This window comes from Pholcus phalangioides, unplaced genomic scaffold (genome assembly GCF_987345545.1).
Source record: "Pholcus phalangioides strain wild (caught in Gottingen) unplaced genomic scaffold, Ppha-v1.0 ptg000012l_1, whole genome shotgun sequence".
NCBI classification, from domain to species: Eukaryota; Metazoa; Arthropoda; class Arachnida; order Araneae; family Pholcidae; genus Pholcus; species Pholcus phalangioides.
Window position 1 is genome coordinate 2,561,437 of NW_028301605.1, and position 27,444 is coordinate 2,588,880.

Genomic DNA, 27,444 nt, shown 5'->3' on the forward strand with positions numbered 1-27,444 from the left:
GAGGAACATATACAGATAAAAAATTATTTCCCTATCGGATCTGAGTTGACCACCGATAAATGGCACCTTCATTTTGACCCACTTCGATTGTGAGTAAGTTGTTGCATGACCATAAGACAGGAGTTGGTTAGTAGTAAAATAGTAGCCCTTATGTACAGAAAATGTCTCTCTCAGCGGTATGACAAAAAAAAAAAATTTACTAAGCTAAAGAAAGAATTTTAATGCTCTTTTTTAATGCCATCTTCTGAATTAATCTTTTATGTGGCAGTCCATATACCATATTTAGACATTTCCAGCTCATATAATTAACTACCTGCAGATGGTCTTGAAAAGTGAAATTAATTTTCACATTTTTTAAATGTAACTTTTTTTGGGGACAAAAGGAGATCACACCTTAAATGAGTGTGCAATGATTATACAATAGCAGAAAATTTAGTAAGTGGTGGCTTTATTGAAACAACTTACATTTCAATGTTTCAGATTCCAGAAACTGACAGCTCGCTTGGTGCTCAAACTGGTCATCTTCACAGAGGAAAGAGTCGCAGAAAGAGCATTTAAACACACGACCACCTAAGAAAAAAAAGACATAAAATGTATGACTCTTTAAATAGAAATTCATTGATTTTTAAAAAGAAATTTTTATTTAGATCTATAATATTGTATGCTGTAAATAATAATCAACAATTTTACCATGATCCCACACACTGCGCTGGCACTCAGCACAACTTGCGTCTTGTAAGGGACACGTACATGCATGACTTGTGAGACACTTTCGACCATGGCAGATCCAGGCTTCACAAAAATCACAAATAGCACCCTGTAAGTCAATAAAATACTCGACAGATTTAATGTCAAAAGTTGCTGAAAGGAAGAGAGTGAAAAGTTTATCCTCAAAACATTAAATTAATGAGTAATATACCAATAATATTGGTCCCAACAGATTTTTTATAGAATACCACAACTAAACCACACATGCACTTTGTCCATATTCTTCTGTGGAACTTGTAACGAATTGGTACATGTTGGAGTGTGTGTGTTGTGAACTCAACATAAAGTTTGTTTCTGTGTAATGCTTGTTATGTGTAGTGTTCAATAGAATACCAAAAGACAACAGGCGAAGTATGAAATTCTTCTACTTAATGCCAAATGAACTAAATAAAATAAGTTTTTTGTTAAATCAGTAGTTTAAATAAATTTTCAACTGATAATCTGCACGATCCCCCCCCCTAAAACATTTAGGATTTAGTGAGGGACGATATAAAAGATGGCATATTCATTAGCCTAAATTAAAATTTTGTACAATTTTCAACAGATAAGCCTCACAATCCTTTTTTTCCAGAAAAATTTCTCTTTGGTTTCATGAGTCAGGATCTGGTGAGGATGCCGTAAAAATAAGATTCTTAACTTATAGTTAAAATACTGCAGTACTGCTCAAAAGTCTTTTTACAACAAGAAATTTGCCTAAAAATTGCATATTTGTATTTACTTTATTAATTAAATCTGTTCTATGAAACACACACAAACTACATTACAAACTATTATGACAAAAAACTAAATTATTGGCAAATAATTGGCGATTAGTCAATAAATACAGCTAGGAACACCTAAACTTTGGGAACGCTCTGATATCTGCATAACATGGGGAGTGGGTTGTGTCTGGTCTTTCTGTGTCTGCGTTATCTATACCATATACTGGGGGGCAGCTTAAGCAAGGGGTGTGGTACACCTGGGTAACAGGTTACAAGACACAGCAGCTTATGCTTTAGTTACATATCAAGCAATTAAAAAATTTTCAATAATAAAAATTCACATGACCTCTCCCACTGCAGCCGTACTTTGTTGACAGAGACGTAGAGATCATTGATAATTTTTGTTGCGCCATGGTCATTTTCTGCACATGAGGGCTAATTAGAGTGGGACCTACAATTTATTGCCAATTCTGAGAATGAGCCTTTTTTATACTCACTGAGAGGTTGGTGACCTAACCCCTTAATGTGGGACTGCCTGTGGTAGCAATCTTTTTCTGTGGTCATGCCCCGTATCTGTTGTATCCCTGTGTGAGGAAAGTTTCTGACAAGGATGAATCAGGTTCCAAACTTGGACACCTCTAAACATCCTTTGGTACTTTAGGCGAATACCTTATCAACCTGGGCTACCGCGCCCGAGATGTTGAGAAAACTTAAGGGAACAGACAGGGCCTAGAACCATGATACTAGAAATAAGAATGTAGTCACAGGGGGGGGGGGGGGCAAGTGTGCATTTTGGTGCCGCCCCATCCAGTAAGTTTTCGAGAATGGTCAAATAAACATAAAGGAAAAATTGAGCTTCTCATTCGTCCAGTCTCTGGAACACCGGAAATGCCTTTGAAATAAATTTCTTAATAAAAGTTGCCTTGCCATACTCACTCTTCACAAGATAAGTGTAAGTACTGATGGCTCACTGATAAACGTTGTGATGTGGATGAAGTTATCTGGCACAATTAATAATGATAAAATAATCCTGGACCTAAGAACGACACAGTTTCTTTAAAAGGGGGACATATGATCATGCACATTTTGCTCGTTACACAATGGTTGCGGCTTCGTATTAAAAAAAATCAAATTTATCACAGGATCCTCTAAGCGAACGCCCTATCAACCCCCTGCAAGAGTTGTCTTTAGAGGTCGCACACGAGGCTTTGCGACTAGGTAGCAGGTAAGCTTGAGCTGCCCCTGCTATATACAGTGAAATACTCAGTAACAATACACCGCAGACCAAAAAAAAAAAAATTATTGCATATATATTGTTGTAGAGATATCATTCTATCCAGAGGCAGCAATGTAATCACATTCCACCAAAATGCTGTTTTTTCTCCAACTTTCCTCCGTTTTTTAAATTAAAATATCTTAGTAAATATTGCACTTAGAAACAATGATTTTTTTTTTTGGCACCAGGTGACCAAGCAATAACTTTCTAATTCAGTTTTTAGACATAAGGTGTCCATATAAAAAGTTAATTTTTTTATTTTAATAAGAAAACAACCCTATGCAATATAAATGACTTGGGCGCGGCAGCCCAGGTCGATAAGATACTCGCCTAATGTACCAAAGGATGTTTAGAGGTGTCGCAAGTTCGATACCTGGTTCGTCCTTGTCAGAAAACTTTCCTGACACAGGGGTACAACAGAAACGGCGACATGACTGCAGAAAAAATTGCTACCGCAGGGAGTCCCCCCCATCGAGGGGTTAGCGCACCAACCTCTTGATGAGTATAAAAACAAACTTGCCGATCGGAATCGACAATAAATTGTAGGTCCCGGTCTAATTAGCCCTGGTGTGCAGAAAATGACCGTGGTGCAACAAAAATGATATAAATGACTTATCTGAGGTCTAAATGTCATTTGGATACTTTTTCAAACTGGAAATATGCCTCTAGGATCAATGGCTCGTCAGTAATTTACGCTTCTTGCTGTTAGCTATGCACCCTGTAAATGCTAATACAATATTTATCTCATAAACCATCTGTCATAAAGGTGTAGTTCCAGTTTAAAAAATGCTCAAAAAGCATTAAAAAATCAACCTGTACATGGTACCAGTTTCGAGAGTGAAAATACAGTGTGTAACAAAATTAAAAAAAATCTAAATTTTTATATTTTCCCCCGTCCTCTAACTTCCAATTAGAAAGTTCTCGAGGCCAACAGAAAAAATTTCATGTTTCCCAGTGCAATATTTGCTGAGATATTCAAATTCAAAAATCGAAGAAGAGTTATGAAAGAATAGCAAAAACTAATGTTCCTTTCCCTCATTTATGCTGTCCTTTTCCTAACTTTTCTCTGATCAATGAATTTGAATATCTCAGCGAATATTGCAGTTAAAAACATAGAATCTCTTTTAGTGGACTCAGAGAAGATAAAGCAGCAACTTTATAATGGGAAGTTAGAGAACAGAGGACCATATAAAAATTTAGATTCTTTTATATTTCATTACACACTGTATTTTCACTCCCAAAACTGGTACAAGGTACTTTTTGAAGACTTTTTGAGCATTTTATACATCTATGAAACTATACATCTATGATGAATGGTTGATTAGAGAAAGGTCATATTAGTACTTGCAGGACACCCCATATATTTGTGTTGTGTATTTTTACTGTATATTTATTTTGTTTTCTATATATTTATATTGTGTTTGAATGTACTGCATTGTGTTATTACATGTGTGCAATGTCAGAGAAAACCATAGCCAATCCAGCTTTTTTTATGGTCAAATTCATATTCAGCACACCAAATTACATAAGAAATGACTATTTCTGCTTTGAACACAGAAACTTCATTAGAATTCTTTGTTCAGTACTATACTGTTGTTCCCGCTTAGTACGACTAATTTTTGCAAATTAAACTTTTTTTCTTATATTGATAATGTTAATTTTTCCCGGATACATCATTGAATATTTCACTATTCCCACTTACAATGTTCGAAAATTTCACATGTGGCTTTTTCCTCCCTTGAAAACAGCATACTTTTAGCCTTTATCAAAGGTAAAGAAACGAAAATGGTGTTTGTGGAAAAAAGGTAAAGAAACGAAATGGTAATAGCGATTAACTATTATGTGAAAACTAGAGGTGGGGCTTTTTTTTATAGCTCTTTGGAAGCAGGCCATGTTTTTGGCATAAAGAATTGATTGAAAAGTATGTTTTTTTCCATTTTTTTAAGGGTTTTAAGCACAATAATAATTTGAATATTTTTTTCTTTTTCTCTCACGTTTTCCAACAATAGTGTGCAGAGCATAAACTGCCCTTACCACTACTACTGGGTGATCGAAGTCATGCCACTGAATAGGGAGACTAACAGATAACTAGAAAAAGTTCTCAGAACGGGTTAGTTTTTTTTCTCCTTTGCGGTCTTATTCAAATTTGCCACACTAGATCGATTCCAAAAAATGACATCAAAATATTATTTTCATAGTGGTGTTAGGTGACCTCTGCGTATAGCAAAGGAATAAAATAGTGGGTCTTCCCATCCATCTTTGAATCTATTGATACAAAATCAAGCCACAAAAGAGTGACATGGACACAAAACGTAAACAACTTGACAAATTTTTAGATGCCTGCATCAAGTAGCATTTAAAGGTGGCTTTTTTTGGATAAGAAAAGACGAATTTTTCAACTGTACTCCTTGGAATTTAATTCTTCACAGAACAGCCAATACGATGCTTTCATGACCTTTGAAATTTCAGAAAATGAAGCAGTAACGTTAGATTTTGCCGAGCACAGTTCCAGTCAAAATGTCTCAGAGCAAGTTAAAAAGAAAGCTCTAAGTGTAAAACTGTGTTAAATTTGTAGATGATAACCCTGTGCTTTCTACAGTTGAAACAGCAAAAAATTCAATTTGTCTCCCAGCATGTTAAATAATCAAAAATGTAAGACTTCTTTTTTTCTATATATATATATATATATATATTTCTGGTTTCCCCCCTACAAACTACATCCTGTTTAAATGCACATAAATATTTATTGGAATAACAAGTACATAATTTCTTCCTATTAAATCTCTATATATAATGTAATGTTTGTTAATAAATTAAAAACGCTACATAAAATAGCTATGGTTGGTGAAAAACTACGTCTTATAATTCTTATAGACATTTTCCTGCTTAACCAGTGAAGTGGTTACGACAGCGCTTGCCGTCGCTGCCAATGGTGTTGCCTACGACGCCACTTGCAGACGCGCAGACTCTTTTCAGTCTTTTTCACCAGTCAAGTGGTTAAGACGCCATTTGCTGTCGCTGATATACACTGGTGAAATAAATTAAGAGAATTTGCATATTTTATCGAATTTCATGAAAAGAACTGAATTGAATGTAAAACCACTGCTTCTAGACAAAAATGCAAATCTTGTATGTCAGATACGTAAGCGTACACGTGTGTGTAAGCGGAGCCAGTAGAGAAACAGGCTTTATAAGCGCGCGTAAGTTAAGACGCATTTCGTTTGCTAGCACACCTCGGCAAATTTCTTGGTGTTATTTTGCAGCAATCGGTTAATTTCAAATTGTAACAGTAAAAATGAGTAACCACCAACGTTTAGATGATGGAATGAGGTGGCGAATTGTGGGGAGGCTAGAAGCAGGCCAATCTCAAGTCCAGATTTGTACAGAGTTCAATTTAACGCCCAGCGTCATGTGTAACTTATGGAAACAGTTCCAGGATACCGGATCCATCGAGAGAAAGCCTGGCCAAGGTCGTTCAAGCGCCACGACGGCCAGAGAAGATCGCCATTTGTCGATTATAGCGAGGCGCAACAGGAGTGCTACAGCTTCTCAGCTCTCTCGTGACTTGTATGCAGCCACAGGAACCCGTGTACCAAGGGTGACTGTTTCCAAAAGACTTCATGAGAGAGGGTTGTTTGCAAGAAAACCTGCTGTTTGCATCCCGTTCACTTCTACGGACAGGAGAATCCGTTTATCATGGTGCAGAGAGCATAGAGATTGGAGTATGGATCAATGGGCGACTGTTCTCTTCACTGATGAGTCCCGGTTCAGCCTAAGCACTGATTCTCGCTGTACGTTCATATGGAGAGAACCAGGGACCTGCTACCTACCCTCCAATGTCCGCGAAATCAACCATTATGGCGGAGGAGGTTTAATGGTCTGGGCAGGCATCATGTTGGATGGCCGCACACCTCTCCATGTCTTTGAAAGAGGCACTGTGACTGGTGTGAGGTATAGGGATGAGGTCTTGGAGCCCTATTTTCACCTTTTCAGGGGTGCAGTTGGCCCTGAGTTCATTTTAATGGACAATAACGCGAGGCCACATAGAGCTCTTTTTCTTCTTCTTTTTTTTTAAAATGTGATCACCACGTATTCCCAAGAAATCTTTACGATCTGCCTTCTGCTCAACAATTTTCTAGAGAGTGAGGATATTCGCCGGATGGATTGGCCAGCCAGATCTCCAGACCTTAACCCTATAGAGCATGTCTGGAACGCTCTGGAGAGGGCAATTGCAACTCGCAACCCCCCTCCGGGAACCATCCAGGGAATGAAAACAGCGTTGCTGAACGAGTGGGACCAATTGCTACAGAAAATGATAAACTGCCTTATTTCAAGTATGAAATCAGGCTGCGAGACCTGTATATCTGTAAGAGGGGACCATACCCCTTATTAACACATCTATTTACCCATTTTTTTGTTTATTCTGTAACCGTTGTTTCATACCTTCCGACTCCAATGAGTGTTACGCACGATCACGCGAGTGTATTACAATTATTGAATGGTTATTTGTTTTGTATTGTATCAATGTATGTACATATCAAATTTCATTAAAATCGGTACAGTAGTTCTAGAGATAATCGACCAAGTCTGCAAATTCTGTTAATTTCTTACACCAGTGTACGTAATGGTGTTGCCTACGACGGCATTTGCCGACACGCAGACTTTTCAGTCTTTTTCACATAGATATGACGAAATAATTTGTCATACATGTGCTGCCATCTCTGTACAGCCATTCTTCTACTTTATTATCTCATCACTAGATGGAGTTGACAATTATATTTCAAAGTCTGACCATTATTATTACTATTATCTTTGTCATGTTTTACAAAGCTGCATCCCTATCACTTTTTTTTTTCCGATTCCCTTACGAAGATGCATCTGTTTTATTACTCATATATCTTTTAGCAAAGGTTCAACTACTATGGTTCCACATAAATCCATCAACAGCATTTCTTTTAGTCACAGGACATTATGACCCCCTTCCTAACTTTTGGGGTGGCATATTATGTCTCGACACATTCGAGCTATAAAAAAACATGCTTTAAAAAAATATTTTAATATTTCAAACTTCCAAGAAAAGGAAAAAAAAGGGGAAAAGCAAGCGCATCTTCAAAAAAAGTGGGCACTGCAGGTAACGCTCGGAGAAATTAATTGGACAGTTGACTGGTTAAAAAACGTCTTCCCGCTTACATTTTTTAGTTACGATTTTTGAAAAACATTATAAATGGGATCAACTGTATATTAGTTTCTTTCTTTCTGCAATACAGATAGGAAACATTATTAGCCAGGAATGCATATATGAGCAATACTAATATTAAAAATTCTTCAGTAACAGTATAATATTGCAAGTAGTTGAACGCAGAAATGATGTCACTTACCACCATTCCAAGACCTGTGGTGAAGACCCCAGCGTGCTTTACAACACAATCTCCAGTTTTCAACATGCATTTTGTTTTCCCTTTAAACAGACCATGAAAAAAAAAATGAAGGCGAGCAATCAATATCAGAAAAACAGATGCTTCTTTAACCAGTCATCTGGCTACAACGGTATAGAACCTTGTGCCGATTTCAGTGTAATTATTTCAATTTTGAAAAATAATTAAGCCAAAAATAATTTCAATTATTATATATATTTTCACTACAAAACACAATATAATCTGTGATACATGAAAATAACAAAAAACATTCAAAGTTATTTTTAAACATCGCTCAACAGATGGCAGTACTTTGTAGAATGCAGTGACTGAAATCGACTGAACTATTCTTTTTTTTCAGTTAGAAATTTCTAAATGCACACTGTACAGAAGTAGTGAAAACAACCATTGCATATTATAATGAGCAATAATTTTTCTCTCTCATTGTCACCATATTTAATTTCAGACACTGCGTTCTACGGAAGTGCTACCATCTATTGAGCGATGTTGAAAAGAAAACTTAGTGTTTCTCTTTATTTTTATGTATCACAGATTATATTGTTTTGCTTTGAAAATATACATTTTTAAAATCGTGTCATTCATTTGTGCAAACCCTGTATATTTTATTAGCTTCAAATTTTTAAAAAAGAGGAAATTAATTGGCCAGATGACTAGTTAAGATACTTTTTTTCAAATTTCAAATAATTACAAAAAAAAACATTATTCATATACAAGTACAAAATAACCAAGGAGACATTAATCCCATACTGGTTATTACAATCAAAATGTTTGTGTATGTTAAGATTACTACAATAAGTTAGAATTCTTGACAAATATGTAGAAAAATTATAATTAATGAAAAAAAAGTACTTAAAACTGTGTATTATAAAGATAAGTGAAAAATAAACAACAGAAAACAAAAGAAAATAAGGAAAAGGAAAAAGAAATGTAATTGAATTTAGTATAACAATAGGTGGTGGCAAGATATATACAATTGGTGTGAATAATAAACATATTGCAGGGTTGAAGGTACTGTGACGCTTATGCAATATGAGAACATGAATCAATATATGCAGAATACAATAATACATCCATGTCAATGCAATGCATTTACAATTGTCTACATTTCTCTGAACAAAAAGTTGGATATGTTATTCGACAGCATTTTTTCCCCTTTTTTTTATTTAATTCATAAATTGAGTTGATAAAGCAGCGGGGGGAAAAAATGAAAGTTATGTTTAAGAGAAAAAGTCTGAGGATGAAATTAAAAGTGGATCTCAATGTCTGGAATTTGAAAAAGATGGGAACTTAAGATTTTTTTTAACTCGAGAATGTAGTTGCCTCTTTAATCTCAATGGGAAGGGTACTATAAAATTTTGGAACAAGAAAACTGAAATGTTTTTGAGTATAGTTTTGTGAAGTAGTGAGTAAATGAAATTAAGACTAGCAGATGTGCGGGATGAGTTTGAGGGTAAAGTGAATTGATTCTTCTTGATTATCATTACTGATCTATAAAAATATAAATAGCATAGCGGTGTAGTTTTTTTTTGTAGAGATAAAATAGGAGTAGCATGAGATTATATAATCGCTTCCCCCAACCTGGTAGACCATACAGTAAATGAGAATGAAACATTGAGTAGTAGTAGGTTAGTAGAAAGGTTTTACTCACGATAGGTTTGGGATAATAAAACTTGTATAACATGAAACACATATGAGGCTAATATGAGAAAGCCATTTTAAATTCAGGTCAACATGAATTACAATTAAAACAATTTGGTTCATGGAGTATTATATTATGCTCAAGAAATGGAATATTACATAAAGAGAAATTAATAAATTTACATTTACTTTTAGAAATGTTTAACTTGAGATTATTATTCATAAACCAGTTTTGAATTGTAATTAGATCACTATTAGTTGTTGTGATAAGTGGTTGATAATCTGTTCCAGAGTAGAGAATGACAGTATCGTCGGCAAATGTAATAATTTTACCACTTACTTTAAAAAAGATTACATAAGCCATTAATTTTTAGATTTCTTTCTTCATCAAACCATCCCTCCTTTTAATCAACTTTAACAAGGCCAACTACCCTCTCATGCAAAATATCCTTCATACTTTCCAGACTTCATCTCCTCTTCCTCTTCTAACAATATTCAACATCTCTGGAGTAAATTCAAAGCTGTTATCGACAAATGCAAAGCCACTGTTCCTACCAAATGCTCCTCATCTAAAAGTTTCTTAAACCCTTGGATCAACCGTGAAATTATCCATCTGAAAAGAAGAATTCGACGTGAAGTCTCTACACTTCAATTTAATGACTCCTCTACTCTCAGAAACGAAATCTCGATCTCCACTAGTAACCTCAGACCTCATTTCTCACCACAAATCCAACTACCTATCCCACTCATTGCTTACCTATGTTAAAATAAATCCCTCAAAATTTTGGAATTTCCTCCGCCCCAAATCAGCAGGTACCTCCTCTCTCAAAAACTTCCAACTCAGACCTAACCTCTCCCCTTGATCTTACCTCCGAATTTAACCTGCATTCTCTTCTGTTTTTCCCTCTGATCCTACACATCCCCCCCCCCCAATATGTCTTTTATGATTCACTTCATAACTCCTACCCCATTCCCTTTTCTAAAGCCGGTCTCCTGGATCTTCTAAAAAAACTGAAACCCACTCTACTGGCCTCGATGGGATCCCCAATCATATCCTAAAATTCTGCGGTGATGAAATTTGCAACTATCTCCTCATTATTTTCAACGTCTCACTGAGTACTTCTAATCTACCCTCTGACTGGAAAATTAATAAGATAATTCCCACCCATAAAATTGTCCCACCCTCTCAATTTCAGACCTATCGCAATCACCTCCTCTTGCTGCAAGCTCTTTGAACACATAATTGCCAAGAATATCCGCACCCACCTCGATTCGATTAACTTTTTCTTTCCTAACCAACATGGATTTAGATCATCGTTATTTGTATCTACCCAATTAACACTTTTCATACATGACTTAACAGACTCCATTGACAAAAACCTTCAATCCGATATCATTTTCCTCGATTTTTCCAAAGCATTTGACAGGGTGCCCCATAATAAACTTCCACTAAAACTTCCAAACCTTGGCCTAAATGTTCAACTGCTGAAATGAGTGGAGGTCCTCCTTATTAACCGTAACCAGTTTGTCTCATACAAGGGCCAGAACTCCCCATTCCTTCATGTCAAGTCTGGAACATCTCAGTGCTCGGTCCTCTCGCCATTACTATTTCTAATTTACATAAATGATCTACCCGACTCCATAAACTGCTGTATTAGACTCTTTGCTGATGATTGTGTCATCTATAAATCAGTGTCCAATCTTTCCGAACAAGAATCTCTTCAACACAACCTTAACATTATTTCTGAATGGTGCTCAACCTGGGAATTACCCCCCTCAACTTCTCAAAAACTGTTTTTATGAAAGTTACCTGTAGAAGAATTCCCCACGATTTCCCTTACTCGATAAACAATTCTTTGATCTCTGAGGTTTCCCATTATCATCATCCCCCAATCTCCGCTGGAACCTTCATGTTGATTATATCTTTAATAAATGTCTCCAAAAACTCTTTTTCCTTTGCCGTAACCTGAAATACTCCACCCATCATGTCCGTCACTTGTGCTACCAGACATATATTCTCCCTGCTTTCTTCTATGCCTGTGAAGCCTGGGATCCCCACACCCAAACCAACATAGACAAATTAGAATCCATCAAAAATATAAGGCCACTCATTTCATTTTTAACTGTTGGTCTTCATCTGTCTCCATATCGGAACTCAAGCACCAACTCAATATCCACCCGCTCTCCTCTCTTCGACTTATTTCTCGTTTAAAATTTTTTTACAAAACACTCCACGGGTTTTTTAATATTGACACTTCCAATATTCTAATTAAACCTTCACATTTCTTCGTTAGACTCAATCATTCCCAAAAATTTCAGCCCATCTTTGCCTCTTCAGATTGTCACAAATCTAGCTTCTTCCCAAGAACTATTATTGAGTGGAACAACCGACCATCAAATATCGTAGATTGTACTACGATTTCAGAAATCTCTTGTTCCATCAATTGGCACTTTTGTCACATATAAATTCCACATCCTCTTGTATAGGCCTCGGGCAAACAATACTGAATAAATAAATTTAAAAAAATTAATAAAGATAATAAATAATAACAGTCCTAATACAGATTCCTTGTGGGACTCCGCTGATAATATTCATAAAATTACTGAAATTAGCATTACATTTTACTCTGAGTTCTGTTAGTAAGATATGAGTGGAGAATGTTAAAACAGTTGCCTCTGATACCACAAGAATACAATTTAGAGAGCAGAACTCTGTGATTGACACTATCAAATGCTTTCCTAATATCTAAGAAAATGCTTATAGTTTTTCAAGATAAATCAATATTTTTGTACAATTTAGAGAGTAAAGTTTAAAAAGTCAGTAAAGTTAGTAAAGTTTAAAAATGCAGATTCAGTGTTACTTTTTAGTAAAAATCCATTCTGATTGGAGGAAAAGAATTCATTGTGGTTTAAGAAATAGTAAATCCTAGTTTTGAGAATATCTCAAAAACTTTAGAGGTGGAGGGTAAAATGGAAATAGGGTCTGTAGTTATTCAAATCATTAGAATTTCCATTTTTGTAAATAGGAATAACTATTGCTGATTTTAGAGATTCAGGAAATTCCCCCCTTTTAAATACAATTATTCATTAGAGTTGCCAAAATTTGAAGAATATTGACAGGAAAACTTTTCAGAATATTTGTAGTTATACTGTCAAAACAGGAAGCGGAATTTGGAAGTGATTTAATTATTTTTTGATATTTCATACTGATCAGTAGTCATCAGAAAGATAGATTTGTCATTAGTGTGTATATATTGTTTAAAATTATCATTTTGTGCCTGTATATGTTCTGAAATATTCACGAAATGTATATTAAAGTTATTAGCTAGTAATTGGGAATTTGTTTATGAGGGCATTATTTTATTTTTGTTCTCTGACCCAAGAATTTTATTAATGAATTTCCAGCGTTTAGCTGATGTATTGCAGGTGGAAAATTTTGGAGTGTAAAAATTTTTTTTGTTAATTTTATTTGACTTTTGAGAAATGATGTTAGATTTTTATAAGCTTGTTGAATTGATAAATCATACAGATGCTTCCTAGATTTCAAGTCAAGTTTTTGTTTAATTTTCGTCAAATTGACCAATGCATGTGTAATCCAAGGATTGTTATGTTTTTTGTTATTTTCTATATGAAGGTATTTTGCATGATTATTAATCACAGTGTTGAGTTTAAAGATAAATTGATCAAAAAATTCAGCCCTGGAGTATTTTTCATAAGCACAAAATTGTAATTTTGAAGATATGAAATTCTGCTGAGATCTATTTTTTAAATATTTTTTTTTACCACTAGCAGGTTTAGGATTAGACAAAAAAAACTAACTTACAAGAGATTGGATAGTGATCAGTTAGAGTAGTGGTGAATATAGCTGAGGAAATTTCATTGATTTTAATTGAGCAGTGAATAAATATGTGATCAATGCACGAATATGAATGTGGCCTTGTAACATTGGAAATTAGAGGAGTGAAGCTGTGACTAGAGAGCATATCCAAATAATCAGAATGATTATCATATATACCATATTAATAATATATATATATAGTATTATATACATATATACCATTACCATATAGTATTTCAGATGTCAATGTTAACTTCATTTACTACTTAGAGATAAAAAAATGTCCTATATAGAAGTTACTGAAGTTTATAATTTATACGTACCGCATTGGCAGCACATAGGTATCCTCTGCACAGCATTACAAAAATAACAGAATGCCCTGTTCTTCTGTTTCCTGCAAAACAGATGATAATAATCAGCAATAAGCAAAGCTGAGTTAAGAGTGAGTGTGGACACTATGTGTGTAAAAAAAATGCTGAATTGACAGCGGCGCCACTGATGATGACAAGAGAGGGGCGAACTAGCAGATAGTGACACCCATATCCAGTTTGATTGACAGTTTACACTTGAGCACGATTTCCCCTTCATCATAGAACACGTCTATTGTGTAATTCATTTCTTGCCTGGCAAGTTCAACTGATGATCCTCATCTCACGTTTTTTTAAAAGAAAAAAAGAAAAAACAATTCACTTTTCATCTATCCTGCATAAATTTTAACGTTCCAAAGATTGGCATGAAATAAGACTAGAAGCTCTCTGTCTCCGGTATCATTGATGATAAAAAATAAAGAAATAATGATAAACAAAGTCAACTTCAATAACATAAAAAAAGTGACATTCGAAGAAAGGCTGTTTATCTCAGAAATGATCTACTGAAGAATGAGCGAAAGAGAATGATGAAATTTAAATAAGATTAAACAGAGCGAGAAACAAAGTTCAAGCCAAAAGGACCATAACATCTGTTTTCCGCAGAATATTTGTCCTGCGACCCATTTAGATTTAAAACATAAATATGTGGTTGTTGGTAAGTGATTAATTAGGTTTTCACTGACATCATTAAAATGAATAAGTCTTGGTCACCCTTACCATTCACAGTCTGGTGTAAAAAAAAATAATGGTAATAACAAAAAATTCAAGAAAAGACGGGGAGGGGGGGGGGGGCACTCTTTATGGGACAAACAATTTTTGCTTCTCCTGAAAATTCTCACAGCTGAAGTGCAGCCACAATGTTTTACTATTATGGGGAAATCGTAATTAATATACTTTAATTTCTATTACTATGAGAGTGACACACACCCCTCCCCAATCACAGTGAGCTGCACTTGTCATTGTAGATTTAAATCAAGGACACATGAATCATTATGCCAGAATATAAACTGGGATTCTACCCTCGTTTTTTTTAAACATTCCTTCTGTGAAGAAGTTCATTACTTTGCACACAAATTATTGTTTCCTGAGTACAGCTCTTCAACCACAAGATGAGACTTGGCTACTGCATGCTACATCACATTGGACAATTCCATTCTTTTCTAGAAAGACAAGCTAAACACAAAAGCTTAGTTGCTGGTGATCTATTCTCAATGCAAGTTTGTTTTATCTAATAAAATTTAATAAAATTGTCTAACGTGATGTGACGAAAGAGCCAAGTCTCATCTCATGGTTGGAGAACTATAATAGCATTTTGCATCTTCCACTGACAGATGCTAACCAAGCCATTCAAGATCTGATAAAAACTGCTGCTCGCAAGAAAGGCAAAGTCGGTTTGTGTGTGCAACTGATAACGAAAACATTGCTTCCTCAGGGGTCTGTCTAGCCAAAATTTGGGTCCTTTTGTCTGGATCTGAAATTTTGTGAAGGATTTGGAAAACGGGCCTTTCACAAAATACATATTAATGAAACCATAAATTTGGCATTTCATTTCTTTTGTGATAAATTACCTAGATTCCCACAACATTACTAATTTTTCAAAAAATTAATGACTATTTCACAAAATAAGGAAAATTTTCAGAAAAACAGGACCCTACAAAAAAAAAAAGTCTGGACAGACCCTTTGTTCCTACTTAATAGCAAAAACAAAGGAAGTTCAGATTTTTTTTAATTGTAACTTTTTTAATGTTTCAAAGAAGGCTACATGTTATATTCAGGAAAATATCAGTAAACCATGGAATAAAGAAAAGGATCACTAAAAGTTAGCAAGGAATTCTGAGGAAAAAGAGACGCTTTGTGAATGACCTATCTGAATCAAACCGGGGGGATAAAAATCAAATTAAATTTGTGATTTCAACATTAAACTGATTAGAAAACTGAAGGAGATTTCCTTAAATTTTTGTCATCTAAAAACTTGATTAACCAAGTTCGCCTGTATGTACAGTCTGAAATGAAATTAATCTAATAATTTTTTGATCGACCCTCATATATCCACAATTTAAAGAAATTATAAATATTTTCATTGATTACCTTGAGCACTTGTCACATTCCTGAGAAAAGAAAAGAAAAAGTGCAATGTAGAAAATGCAATACTTTGGTCTCAAAAATTGTAAAAAGTAATTTAAAAAAAACAATATTTGAATAACATCAATATAATGACAAAAAAAAAGAAGAAAAAAAAAATCAAAACAAGTTTCTGAGGATATCATGTACAACATCAACCAACCATGATATGTTGTTTTATATAAGTGAGTCGTTCTCAACTTTTCTGAATCTCAAGAATAGGAAAATGTCAGAAAAAACTTGATGGATCACTTACTTACAACATGCAAGTCAAATTTTTATTTGAACCTATACGAATATTGTTGATATTAGTTGTATTCAATTGAATAATTTTTCGTTCGATTAGAATTAAGTTAAATTTTCAATGTTTGAATGCTTGCAATTTTTGCTGTTAACACAGTCTCTGCTCGTTATATTGACTCTCGCATTATAACGACCATTATGACAGGTCCCAAATTTTTTTCTATTTCTGCCATGTTATTTTTTATCCACTATAACAACAGATAAATATCATTCAATTCATTACAATGACCGAACTCAGCCTCCTGCTTTTTTTGTTGCAAAGAAAGGAACTACATCCATCGTTGAGTGTGTTTGACCTTGACTTTTGATGCTTGGAGAAGAAAAGGTGAGGTACTATCCCTTCCATAGAAAACCCTGTAGTTAAGTAGTACCTACACTGGAAACAGGGCGAGTCATAGCATTTTTCTTTCTTTCACACCAAAACCCAGGGGCAGGAATATCTACTTATTCTTCCTAGCTACTTGTCCTAAGCTAAAGAACAATTTTAAAGAACAAGCTCAAGGATAATTTTCTTCAGGAATTTTCCTGAAAATTCTTCTTCGAGAGAAACTCAATGTCCAACCAATTAACGCTATGCTCAAAGTATACAACCACTAATTAAGAATATAAATTTCTTTTTTGATTCCTGAGGAATGGCAACAATGATTTTGCACTCACAACATTGCTTATTTATTTATTTAGTGATTGCATGTGCATTTTTGGCGGCATTCAATCCTTTTCAGGCTTGCGATATTGCGTAGAAAAAAAGTGCGTAAATTTCATTTAACTATGCAAAACACTTTCCGTTTTAACACAGGGGTTGGCAGAGAGTGATATTGCGTAGAAAAAAAGTGCGTAAATTTCATTTAACTATGCAAAACACTTTCCGTTTTAACACAGGGGTTGGCAGAGAGCCCCAAAGACAACCAAATATGAAAATATTTTAGTGAAAAAAAAAAAATCTACAGAAAATTCTTTTTATGCTATTCATAATATTTTACCATGTGTATATATTGTTTATACTTTGTGTTAATTGCATTTTTAATTGGGTTGCTGTATTTTTGAAATATATGACATCCATATCTTTATGGCCATCTTTTTATCAGCCATCTCGTTGGGCATTTTGCCTGTTGTGGCGTTGTATTTGCTATATTTTTTGATTCCCATCAATTTAACCCTTAACTGGCATAGTAAAAATTTTGTTCGTAACTGGGGTCCTGGTGCTATTTTGACCCCCAGCGAGTATTAATGTATTTTAAAAATCAACAAAAGAAAATTTCATAAAAACAATGGGCTTTTTACATACAAACACAACACCACAACAGGCAAAATGCTCAACGAGGTGGCTGAGAAAAAGATGCCTATAAAAATATGGATGCCATATACTTCAAAAATACAGCAACCAAATTAAAAATGTAATAACAAAAATTATAAACAATATATACACATGATAAAATATTGTACAATGCCCATAAAGAATACTCATGGTTGTCTTAATCTAAGTATGGATAGCTTCTCGATTTACCCCATGTTTATCGTATTTCTTTTTAAACGTGTCAATTGTGTTGCAATTTACTACCTCCGGGGGTAAGCTATTCCATTTATTAATAACCCTATTAGAGAAAAATTCCCTGCGACACCATAACCTCGCATTGTCCCTCACCAATCGATATTGGTGCCCCCCTTGTAAAAGCAGTCGATTGGCGGTGTACTAAAAGTTCATGGTCCATCCTATCTGATCCTATCCATGACTTCATTCATCCATCCATCATGTCACTAAATAATTTTGTGAAATTTTTGTAATTATTTTCTCAAAAATGATAATTTACTAAGACATACATTCGAAAGAAATGAAGGGATACATGATTTTTAAATTGTTTTTTATTATAAAATTTTTCAAACACAATTTTCATGATTGAAAAATGAACAGATACGATTAAAATATACTCAGAAAATAAAACTTACAAATTGAAATAATATTTACCATATTTTCACAAGCACTAAAATTAGTCTTATTCTAAGTCGGAAACACTGTCCTTGCAAACAACACCATGACATGTTGATCACACAGATCTTTGGTACAATTCACTAACAACACTATCCACATGCCCCCTCAGATATCTGATGTTTCACAACTAATTTGAAATGGTTACAGAGAAAACTGGCACTCTTCCGATATGGCATTTCGATTTGAACACTCCAGCCATCAGACAAAAAATAATAATAATACTTATGCAAATGGTGTCGTGGGGTCGAAACTTTGATCAATGATGTACAGGGAAGAAAAAGTAGAAAAACATAAATTTTTCAAACCTGTGTAAGCAATTAGCTTGAAAGGCAGTGAAAATAAGATGGTCTCCCAGATGCATTTTTTTCTCAAGGGGTGGCAAGGGGATGAAGAATGCGTGGGGCCAAAATGACCCACCACACCAATGAAGAGTTAAAATGATTTTTGAAGGTAAGTAACTCAAATTCCTGCGGAAGAAAATCTTGTGTCCTCTCTAGCCCCCTCCAATTTTGATCTTTTGTTCACCCCCTCACAAGGGTATATTTGTTCTTTAAATATCTATTACAGCAGCAAAAAATAAAAATTACAGAACTTCTAAAAATACCCACTTTTCTTAGCCTAGCGATGAGTTTTTTATGAGCCTAGGGATGCGACTAAATTTTTAAAATAATTTATAATGCACTGTTTATTGTAATTTATTTTTTGTCTCAGTCACATTTGTTATTTCCAGGTATAAATACCCTGAGATCTGATGATCAGACTCACAATCATTTTCCCGCCCATTACCACTTTTATGTTTTGCTGATCGGCTCTTAGGGAGCTCCTCACCAGTCCATCTGTCCAGAAAATTGCAGTCATATCGTTGAAATAACATTTACCGAAACTTCATTTGTGCAAGGCACATTGCTGGCTGGTCCCAGATCGCCTTGTCTTCTTATAACCGTCATCCACGGTTCTAGTCATTCCTGTTGCTGATCGTCGTTCCAGCTCCAATTGTCAGGCCTACTGGTTTCCAGTTTCCTCATGCCCTCCTGCCATGCAGAGTCTTGTTGCTGGATAGTGATTTTGCGCGCTTTCATCAAGGTTCATGATGTCACAATATACGTGATCTGAGCATCATCGTTGTCCTATAGTCGCCTCATCTGTGTGTATGTTGTCTCTCTGAACTTACAAGTAGACTGTTTTTGTTGGTATGAGATTGAGGTTTTTTTTTTTTTAGTGCTTGCATTAATTCTTCAATCATAATCCAAATAACTTTGTTAAGAATTGTTAATAAATTAGTTATGTTAAATTCAAAATCTCTGTGGCAATTTATTTGTCTGTCTTATTGTATAAAATTCCCAGATTCCATGGATTGGAACCTAGGTCGTATGCAGAGTTGTTGCAAAGAAGAGGATAAAACTTAAGGTCAGGGCCATAACTAGGATTTTGGCCACTCGAGGCAAACATTATTTCACCACCCCCAACTTTAAATTTTATAACAGCATTCTTGTTTCCACCCCGTAGATTTTGTCACCCAAGATAGTTGCCTCGCCCGTTCTAGTTCCAGCTCTGCTTAAGGAAATGCTGCTGCAATGCAAAAAAAAACTGAAATAGCAAAAGAAAAGAAAAATTACCATAGATGCATTGCAAGGGTGAATACCGAGATGTTTCTGGTAACCAGATGCCCGTATTTCTTTCTGCCTTATTTTCTGCTTTTCTGCTTTCTTTCTTTGCCCGCTCTTCTTTTTAGGCATTTTGAACAGCTACCGAATTCTATATACAATATGACATCTAAAACAAAAGCAAAACGTATACAGTGAAAATCCTATATAAAAAGAATTGCTTGTATATTACATAACTATATTACTCTCTGGCACGGCTTGACAAATCCCAGGGGCCAGATTGCCACAGTGACTAAAAAATTGGTATTTGCACCTAAAACTTTCTGCGTGTGATCACTAGTGCATGTAGAAGAAATACGCTTGGGCTCCTAAAATATTTGGTTGGCGCCTAAATTTTTTCTAAACTTGTCAATGGTCCTGATGCAGTTTTCATAGGGTTGATATAATATACAATTTTTAATGATAACTCCTTTATAACAATACATTCTCTCAGCCCCTCTTGAGTTTCGTTATACAGGCATTTTACTTTAGTTTGTTTGATACTTTGATCTTTTTTAAAATAGGCCTACTCTTCATTTCATTTTCTGGGAGGGCACACATACCCCCCACCTTAATTATATAGTCACTGGATAAAACCAGGCTGACTCATAACCTGCCATTAATGCGCAGTGTGATATAAATATTATCGATAAAGCGAATAGCTGTCCCCCTAGGCCATTTTTTTTAGGAATAGATGTCAAGATGTCACTTTGATGCCACATTGAACAGAAAACTGGTTTTCCCAGCCTTGGTGAGTCAGGCATGGATTTTTCAAGGCATCTTAGCCCTTCATGTCCTTCCTCCACATGCTCTTGGCTGTATAGCATGCCACTACTACTAATCACACACGTACCTCATCCATATTCCTCCGAGGAATTTCTAAAATTGTTACATGTTGGAATGAGCTTGTTTTGTGTTGTGAACCTGAAAATTTTTCTACGTAATGCTCCCATCTGTTTTTTGAACTATGAGTGAAGTGTAATGATTGAACATTTGTAACGTTGTGGGGCCCGTTGCTCTTTGTGGCAAGCCTTTTCAACAGGAGAAAATCAGCTCACATTAATACCTCAGTGTTGGGAACCACAAGAAACTAACTTCAAATGACCACCATTATGATGTTGGTGGGGTTCAAACCCAGGTCCTCATGATGCGATTCCGTCACCATGACCACAACAGCTGTAGCATGTCCCTAGTGACTAGTGTGCTAATTGAACCCGTTATTTATACAAAAGAAATGTAATGATGACAGTCGAAACCTTAGTGTCATGTTGACAAACTGTATGGCATTAAACAGTAGCGAACATTTATGAGCTAAAATTGATTGACATGCTACCATATGCACCAACATGAAAAAAAAACAAAAAAACATTGGGTTGAGTTGGAAGATGCCAATTATCTTCAAACAATCTTAAACATTGCATTTTACAGATAGCATGTGCAGTGAAATCTTAATGCATGGGCAATCTCAGGCACAGACTACAGACTTGGGGGTTCTTAAGTCTAAACGGGAAGGGGGGGGGGGAACTTGTGTTAGTGTGATCTTATTATAGTTTTCTAAAGTATAGAAATTGATGGATAGCTGGGGGAACTCTGCCTATGATACTGTTAAGACAAGGGTGTTCGACCTTTAGAAAAGCACAGGCCACTTCAATGATTTCAGAATGTGTCGAGGGCCACTTAAGTGATCTGAATCAGTTAATAAGTTACTTATGTGACCTGCAAATGTGCTGAGGAGAGCTGGAGTGATCTAAAGCCCTTATTTACATGGGAAATAAAATATCCTGAAAAGTTACTGGTAACAGGGATTTTTGCTACAACCCGTTTACATGGCGTTTAGTTCATGCCTGTATTCTCTCCTTTTTTTCGGAAGCTGTCACGTGGGTTGTCACATAAGTGGTTGGTTCAAGATGGCTAACAAAGGAGCTAACAGTATTTTTCGTGGCACAAAGGATTATGGGAGAGAAGGTCAGAATCACCCACCATTCCTCAATAAAAAGATGGGCTTCTTTTGAAAGATCTCTGTCCTTCCCTTTTCCCCTATTGGGGGGGGGGGAAGTTTCCATGCAGGTAATAATCATCAAAGCAACCCCCCAATTGTGCACGAGTAAACAGGGGTTAAAACTGTGCCATTGGTCACTTAACCCTCTGCGGTTCACCCTCTGCAATTGCACGGGTGCACCCGAGTGATACAATGGTAAGATGCTCGTCTTCCACTATGAAGGTCCACCAGTTCAAATCTGGGCAAGAACATCAGAAACAAGTTCTTTATGTACCGAGTCTGGGGGGGGGGGGTGACCACTGATAGATGGTACCTTCATTTCTAACTCAATTTCACTACTTTACTGTACACCAACTATGGTCATATATCCCCCATAAGCCAATTTCCAATCAGTAGAGTTAGGTGGGAAATGAAGCTGTCATATATCGGTGGTCGCTTCAGGTCTAGTAGGTAAAGAATTCATTTCTGATGTTCTTTGCATGGATTTGAAACTGCGGAAATCTACAGTAACCTTCATTGTGGAAGACAAGCATCTTAGCCCTGTGCCACTCGGGCGCTTACCCAATTTCACTGGTTGGAAATTCCTGTATGGCGATATATGACCAGAGTTGGTGTGCGGTAAAGTAGTGATTGCACGGGTGGCACTTTAAATTATGAACTGTACCAACCAAGTACCAAAAAAATCTCTGGACCGCAATGGATTAAGTGATATAGAAATGAGCCATGGGACACTTTACTGATCTGGAACTGTGCTGCAGACCACTCGAGTGATTTGGAACTGCAGGTCACTTACGTGATATAGGAATGTTGTGGGACATTTCAGTGATCTGAAACTGTGCTGTAAATCCCTTAATTGATCAGTAACTATACCACTGGTCACTCAAGTGATCTAGGAATTTGCATGATCACTTAAGTCTTCTGAACCTATGAGTTGCGACCCAAACTTGGGTCACCAGGGCTTCCTAGACTGGTCACACAAATCCAGTTACAGCCAAAGATTCTTGACCTATGACCTCAAAGGTCATGACATAAACTCAATTTGCACAGGCTTCCGAGATGAGTTGTACAAATCCACTTGCAATCAGGGATTCTTGTGAAATGGGCCCTGACCCAAACTTAATTCATAGGAGCTAGATGAATTGTACAATTCTACTGACAGCCCTGTTAAAAAAATTTACTTTTTGTGTCACTTGTTGAGGACCCGGGTTTGAACCCCACCATCGCCGTAGTGGTGGTCGGCTAAAGTTGGTTTTCTGTGGTTTCCAACTTCAAGGCGCGAATGCGAGCCGATCTCCCCGTTAAAAAGTCTCGCCACAGTCCTACAACCAGCACAAATTCAGTCATAACACATCACTCACTTCACTTCCAAATATAGATGTTAGGTTACACCTCCGGCACAACTCACTAGGTAGTAAATCACCCATAAATGGTGGTAGACCTGAGTTGTGCTCAGTTTGAAAGAAAGAAAGAGTCCCATGGGTTGAGCTTATGGGTGGCATGGACTTTAGTCTTCAGAAAGTCACCAAATGTGGCACTTTGGAAACGTTTATTAATCAGAAGAAAAGATTATTCAGATTTCTAACGTGGATTATTACCGCGGCATGGAGGAAAGGAGGAAGAAGAAGAAAAATAGGCGAGTGATAAAACAAATTATTTTTATTTCTCTACGTTATGCCTCAGGATGCATAACGATGCAACCCGAGGTCTTGGCACCCATAAGGATAATTAAACAACTTCATTTTCACTAGATTGCTCAGAACTGAGTGACCCGGGGTGCAGTTCTGGAAATGAATCCCACTCATTTCATTTCTCCAAAATTAAGTTTGAGGTCACGGGCCGTATCCCATGACTCCGAGGGCCACAGTTGGCCCGAGAGCTATGAGTTGAGCATATATGTGTTAAGATTAACCGTTTCCACATGGTTTACGAACTTTTTCGAATCCACACAAAAAAAATATTATAGGGCATGAAAGTGCTCTAAAAAGACTTATTTAGAATCCTTTCTACCATTGACGAACACTGAAAAATATCAAACTTATTTTCAAGACCGATCTCACGCCACGAACGGAAATACGAAATGACAGGTATGAATGTTGTACATTAGCCACATTATAAAACACACAATAAACAAATTGAATTATTAAAAACATTCATGTAAATTAACTCCATTATAATATAAAAAAAAACTCACTAAAATTTCAATAACTAAATATGGTATAAAAATATGACAAATTTCCAAAACAAATCAGGGCTTAGCTCGGACGTCCGTGATCAGAATAGGAAATTTGACGTTGCCAAATTTAGTTTATAAAATTATCGAACTGAAAAAGTCTGGTCTGGAGATGGAGTAACTATGATTTCCTATCGGCAAAATTTATAACTAGACCAAAGATGATGATGGCAATTGCATTTTTTCACATTCTGTCCTTTTCATATTTTCATGTCACTTTTTTTTTCCTTCAAATTTTTCAAGCACTTGTTAGCGTTTCGATAATATTCTTTCTACTATTGAAAAAGATATAAAAAAGTTTGAAAAATGATATTTATGTTTATGGTGACTACTACTTCTATTAAAGTCATGGCCCCTACATCCTGAAGCAGGGCCCCTAGGCTGGGATCTTTTACGGGCCCCCTTTATGATGAATTTATAGCGTGAAAAAACAAAAAAAATATTAAAATCCTCCCGGGCCCCAGGGCTAGAGCCTTGTCAGCCCACCCCTTGTGGGGGCCATGATTAAAGTGTATATAAGCACCTCGTCCATATTCTTCTGTGGAATTTTTAACGAATGTGTACATGTTGGAATACGTGTGCTTATGTGTTATGAACCTAATTTGAAGTTTGTTTCCGTGGATTGCTTGCTTGTCAAGTGCTGCCATCTGGCTTCCGAATTAGGAAGTGGACATATTGGCTGGTTGTTTTTTACTTGTGTCATGCGTGAATTTTCCAAATGTTGCACGCCCGATTGCTCTCTGTGGAGACACTTTATCTTCAGTGGGAGTCGGCTATAGGAGTATTCACACTTCTAAGTTGAAAAACCACAGAAAACCAACTTCAATTGACCACAGTTATGTCGTCGGGGGGTTCGAACTTGAGTTCATGACGAGGCCCACATGACCGCATAGCAGTGGTGACTACTACTACTACAACTACTTAAGTGGGTGCTCAGACCCACTTGACCCCACATGCACCCCATATACAGTTCTTTTTTATCTTTATATAGGTCCGTAGGTAGTAAAAAGGGAGAAAAAGAAGTTATAAGAGGGAAATTTAGCGTTAACCCTTACAGCGGCGATCCGGAGATAATTCGTCTAACTTTACCCGCTTTATATTAGCAATCCCAAAATATCTCGGGTTCGTAAAACTCGATTTTTTTTCGTAAACTCGGTACATTTCGGCATTGACGAGCCCAGATACCAATATGTCAATCCTACGGAATTGGTAAATGTCGAAACCGTGGTTAGCAACACCGGTAATTTATGCCGTGAGTCTAAGCATCTACTGAACTGATTTTAAAATCAAAATTTCCTTGTAAAAATCAAGACGAGCACCGTAACCCCCCCCCCCAAGGGTGGTAAGGCCTTGTGGCCCGGGACGATTTTCATAATTTTCTGTTTTTTTCAAGCTATAAATTCGCTATTCAGGGGCTCTTAAGAGTCTGACACAGAGGCCCGTTGAAGATCCAAGCCTAAGCTACACCCCATAGATAAGATCTATACGTTTTATCTATAAGGGGTGCTAGCCTATTGCCCTGCTCTAGGATGTGGGAGGGGGGCTCATGCTCATGACATACGCACCCATAAGTTTCAAACTTTTCCGACGTCCCTGTGCGGAATGCGAACTGTGTGTTGTTTATGATGACTGAGGGACATTTTTATATTTTCAATTTTTCTAACTCCCCCATGGTCGCATCAGGGTGAGGCTCTAGACGGGGATCCAGGACGTTTCTTGTCATTTTAGGTTTTTCACTCTACAAATTGATTTTAGATGCGCTTGTGAAAAGTCTGGCGAGAGCACCCTTCTGCAGGATGTGAGAGACGTGGTACTCCTAGGCAGGGGCTCCCGAATCGGATTCCACTCTAGAAAGGGGACCAAATCAAAGTTGAAAGGGCAAAAAACAGCTTTGTAGACGAATAAAACGTGATTGAGGGAGCTAAAAATAGGTCCCGCAAAGTTAGATATTTTTTCTCGAGCCACCTCTGTTCCCGAGGGTGATATTGATTGGCCCTGAATGTATGTCCACATTTCTATACCTTCTGCAATTCACGATAGGAACATGGGCAGAGATAGACTTGGAAGGCTGGGAGGCAAGGTCATTACTGCTGGGAGGAGGCATGATAATGTCAATTCATATATATACATATATATTGTATCAGTCGACTCCACCTTTGATGCTGGGGGGAGGGGCGTATCTCCACCATGGATAGGAATGTTGATAAGTGGCTTCATGCGTTCAGTGACAGTACCGCCTAACACCTCCACCTCACCGCTTTCCTTGTGCCCATGCATTGTACGATGAAAATTACTTGCTTTGAGGTATGCGATCGAAGACTGTGTGGATGGTATCGAGCAAGAACATTGGATTACATCAGTGATTCTCAAAGTTTGCATCCCCTTGAGCCAAGATTGTAGTGTTATTTTGCAGGAAAAAAAAGTGAACCCCCTCAGAAGGGAAAAATATCTGAAAACCCCCCTCGAGAAAATTCTGCGTACGCCTATGTGTGTGCCTAACAGTTTGAGTGTGCACTACAGCGCTGTGTGTGACTTTTTTCTGTGCTTCCATCTATATTTCGAATTGTGAGTGAAGTGTAGTGATTGAATGTTTGTACCGTTGCAGGCCTGTAGCTCTCTGTGGCGAGACTTTTTAACCTTGAGATCTTATCGCATTCGCCCCTCGAAGTTGGGAACCACAGAAAACCAACTTCAGTTGACCGCCACTGCTGCGACGGTGAGACGGGTCCTCTCGATTCGAGTCCGTCACTCTGACCACTATAACGGCAAACAGTCATACTTTCTTTTCTTTCAAACCGAGCACAGCCAACACCTTCTATAGCAGAAAGCCCCCACGCGAAGCTCGTGACGTCACTGAAGTTGTCCATTTCACCTATAGTCATTGGATATACTACAAAAAAAGATACAGATTTCGCATACATCGGCCTGCTTTATGCAATGGCTACAATGGACGACTTCCGTGACGTCAAAGCTTCGCGAGGAGGCTTTCTGCTATAGAAGGTGGTGTTGGCACAACTCAAGTCTATCGCCATGTGCAATTTAAATAGTTATGTTTTTTTTCTTATTGGTGAGTGGACGGCATGTACCGCTGTGTGATTCGCGTTGCATGAGGCGTTAAAACCCTGCTCCTATTAAAA

At 36.7% G+C, this 27,444-nt stretch overlaps 1 protein-coding gene across 1 annotated transcript in view; it reads right to left on the bottom strand.

Moving 5' to 3' along the window:
• Noa36 (zinc finger protein 330 homolog Noa36) overlaps positions 1 to 24,358 on the bottom strand; it is a 33,678-nt gene extending 9,320 nt beyond the window's left edge. The window contains exons 1-7 of the mRNA XM_089240020.1: positions 24,269 to 24,358; positions 20,052 to 20,208; positions 16,113 to 16,132; positions 13,980 to 14,050; positions 8,124 to 8,203; positions 691 to 817; positions 466 to 570 (exon numbers count right to left, since the gene is read on the bottom strand). Coding sequence (XP_089096146.1) covers positions 466 to 570; positions 691 to 817; positions 8,124 to 8,203; positions 13,980 to 14,050; positions 16,113 to 16,132; positions 20,052 to 20,171 — 523 coding nt within the window. The 5' untranslated portion in view covers positions 20,172 to 20,208; positions 24,269 to 24,358. The remainder of the gene's footprint in view (positions 1 to 465; positions 571 to 690; positions 818 to 8,123; positions 8,204 to 13,979; positions 14,051 to 16,112; positions 16,133 to 20,051; positions 20,209 to 24,268) is intronic.
• Between the last annotated feature and the right edge of the window lie 3,086 nt (positions 24,359 to 27,444).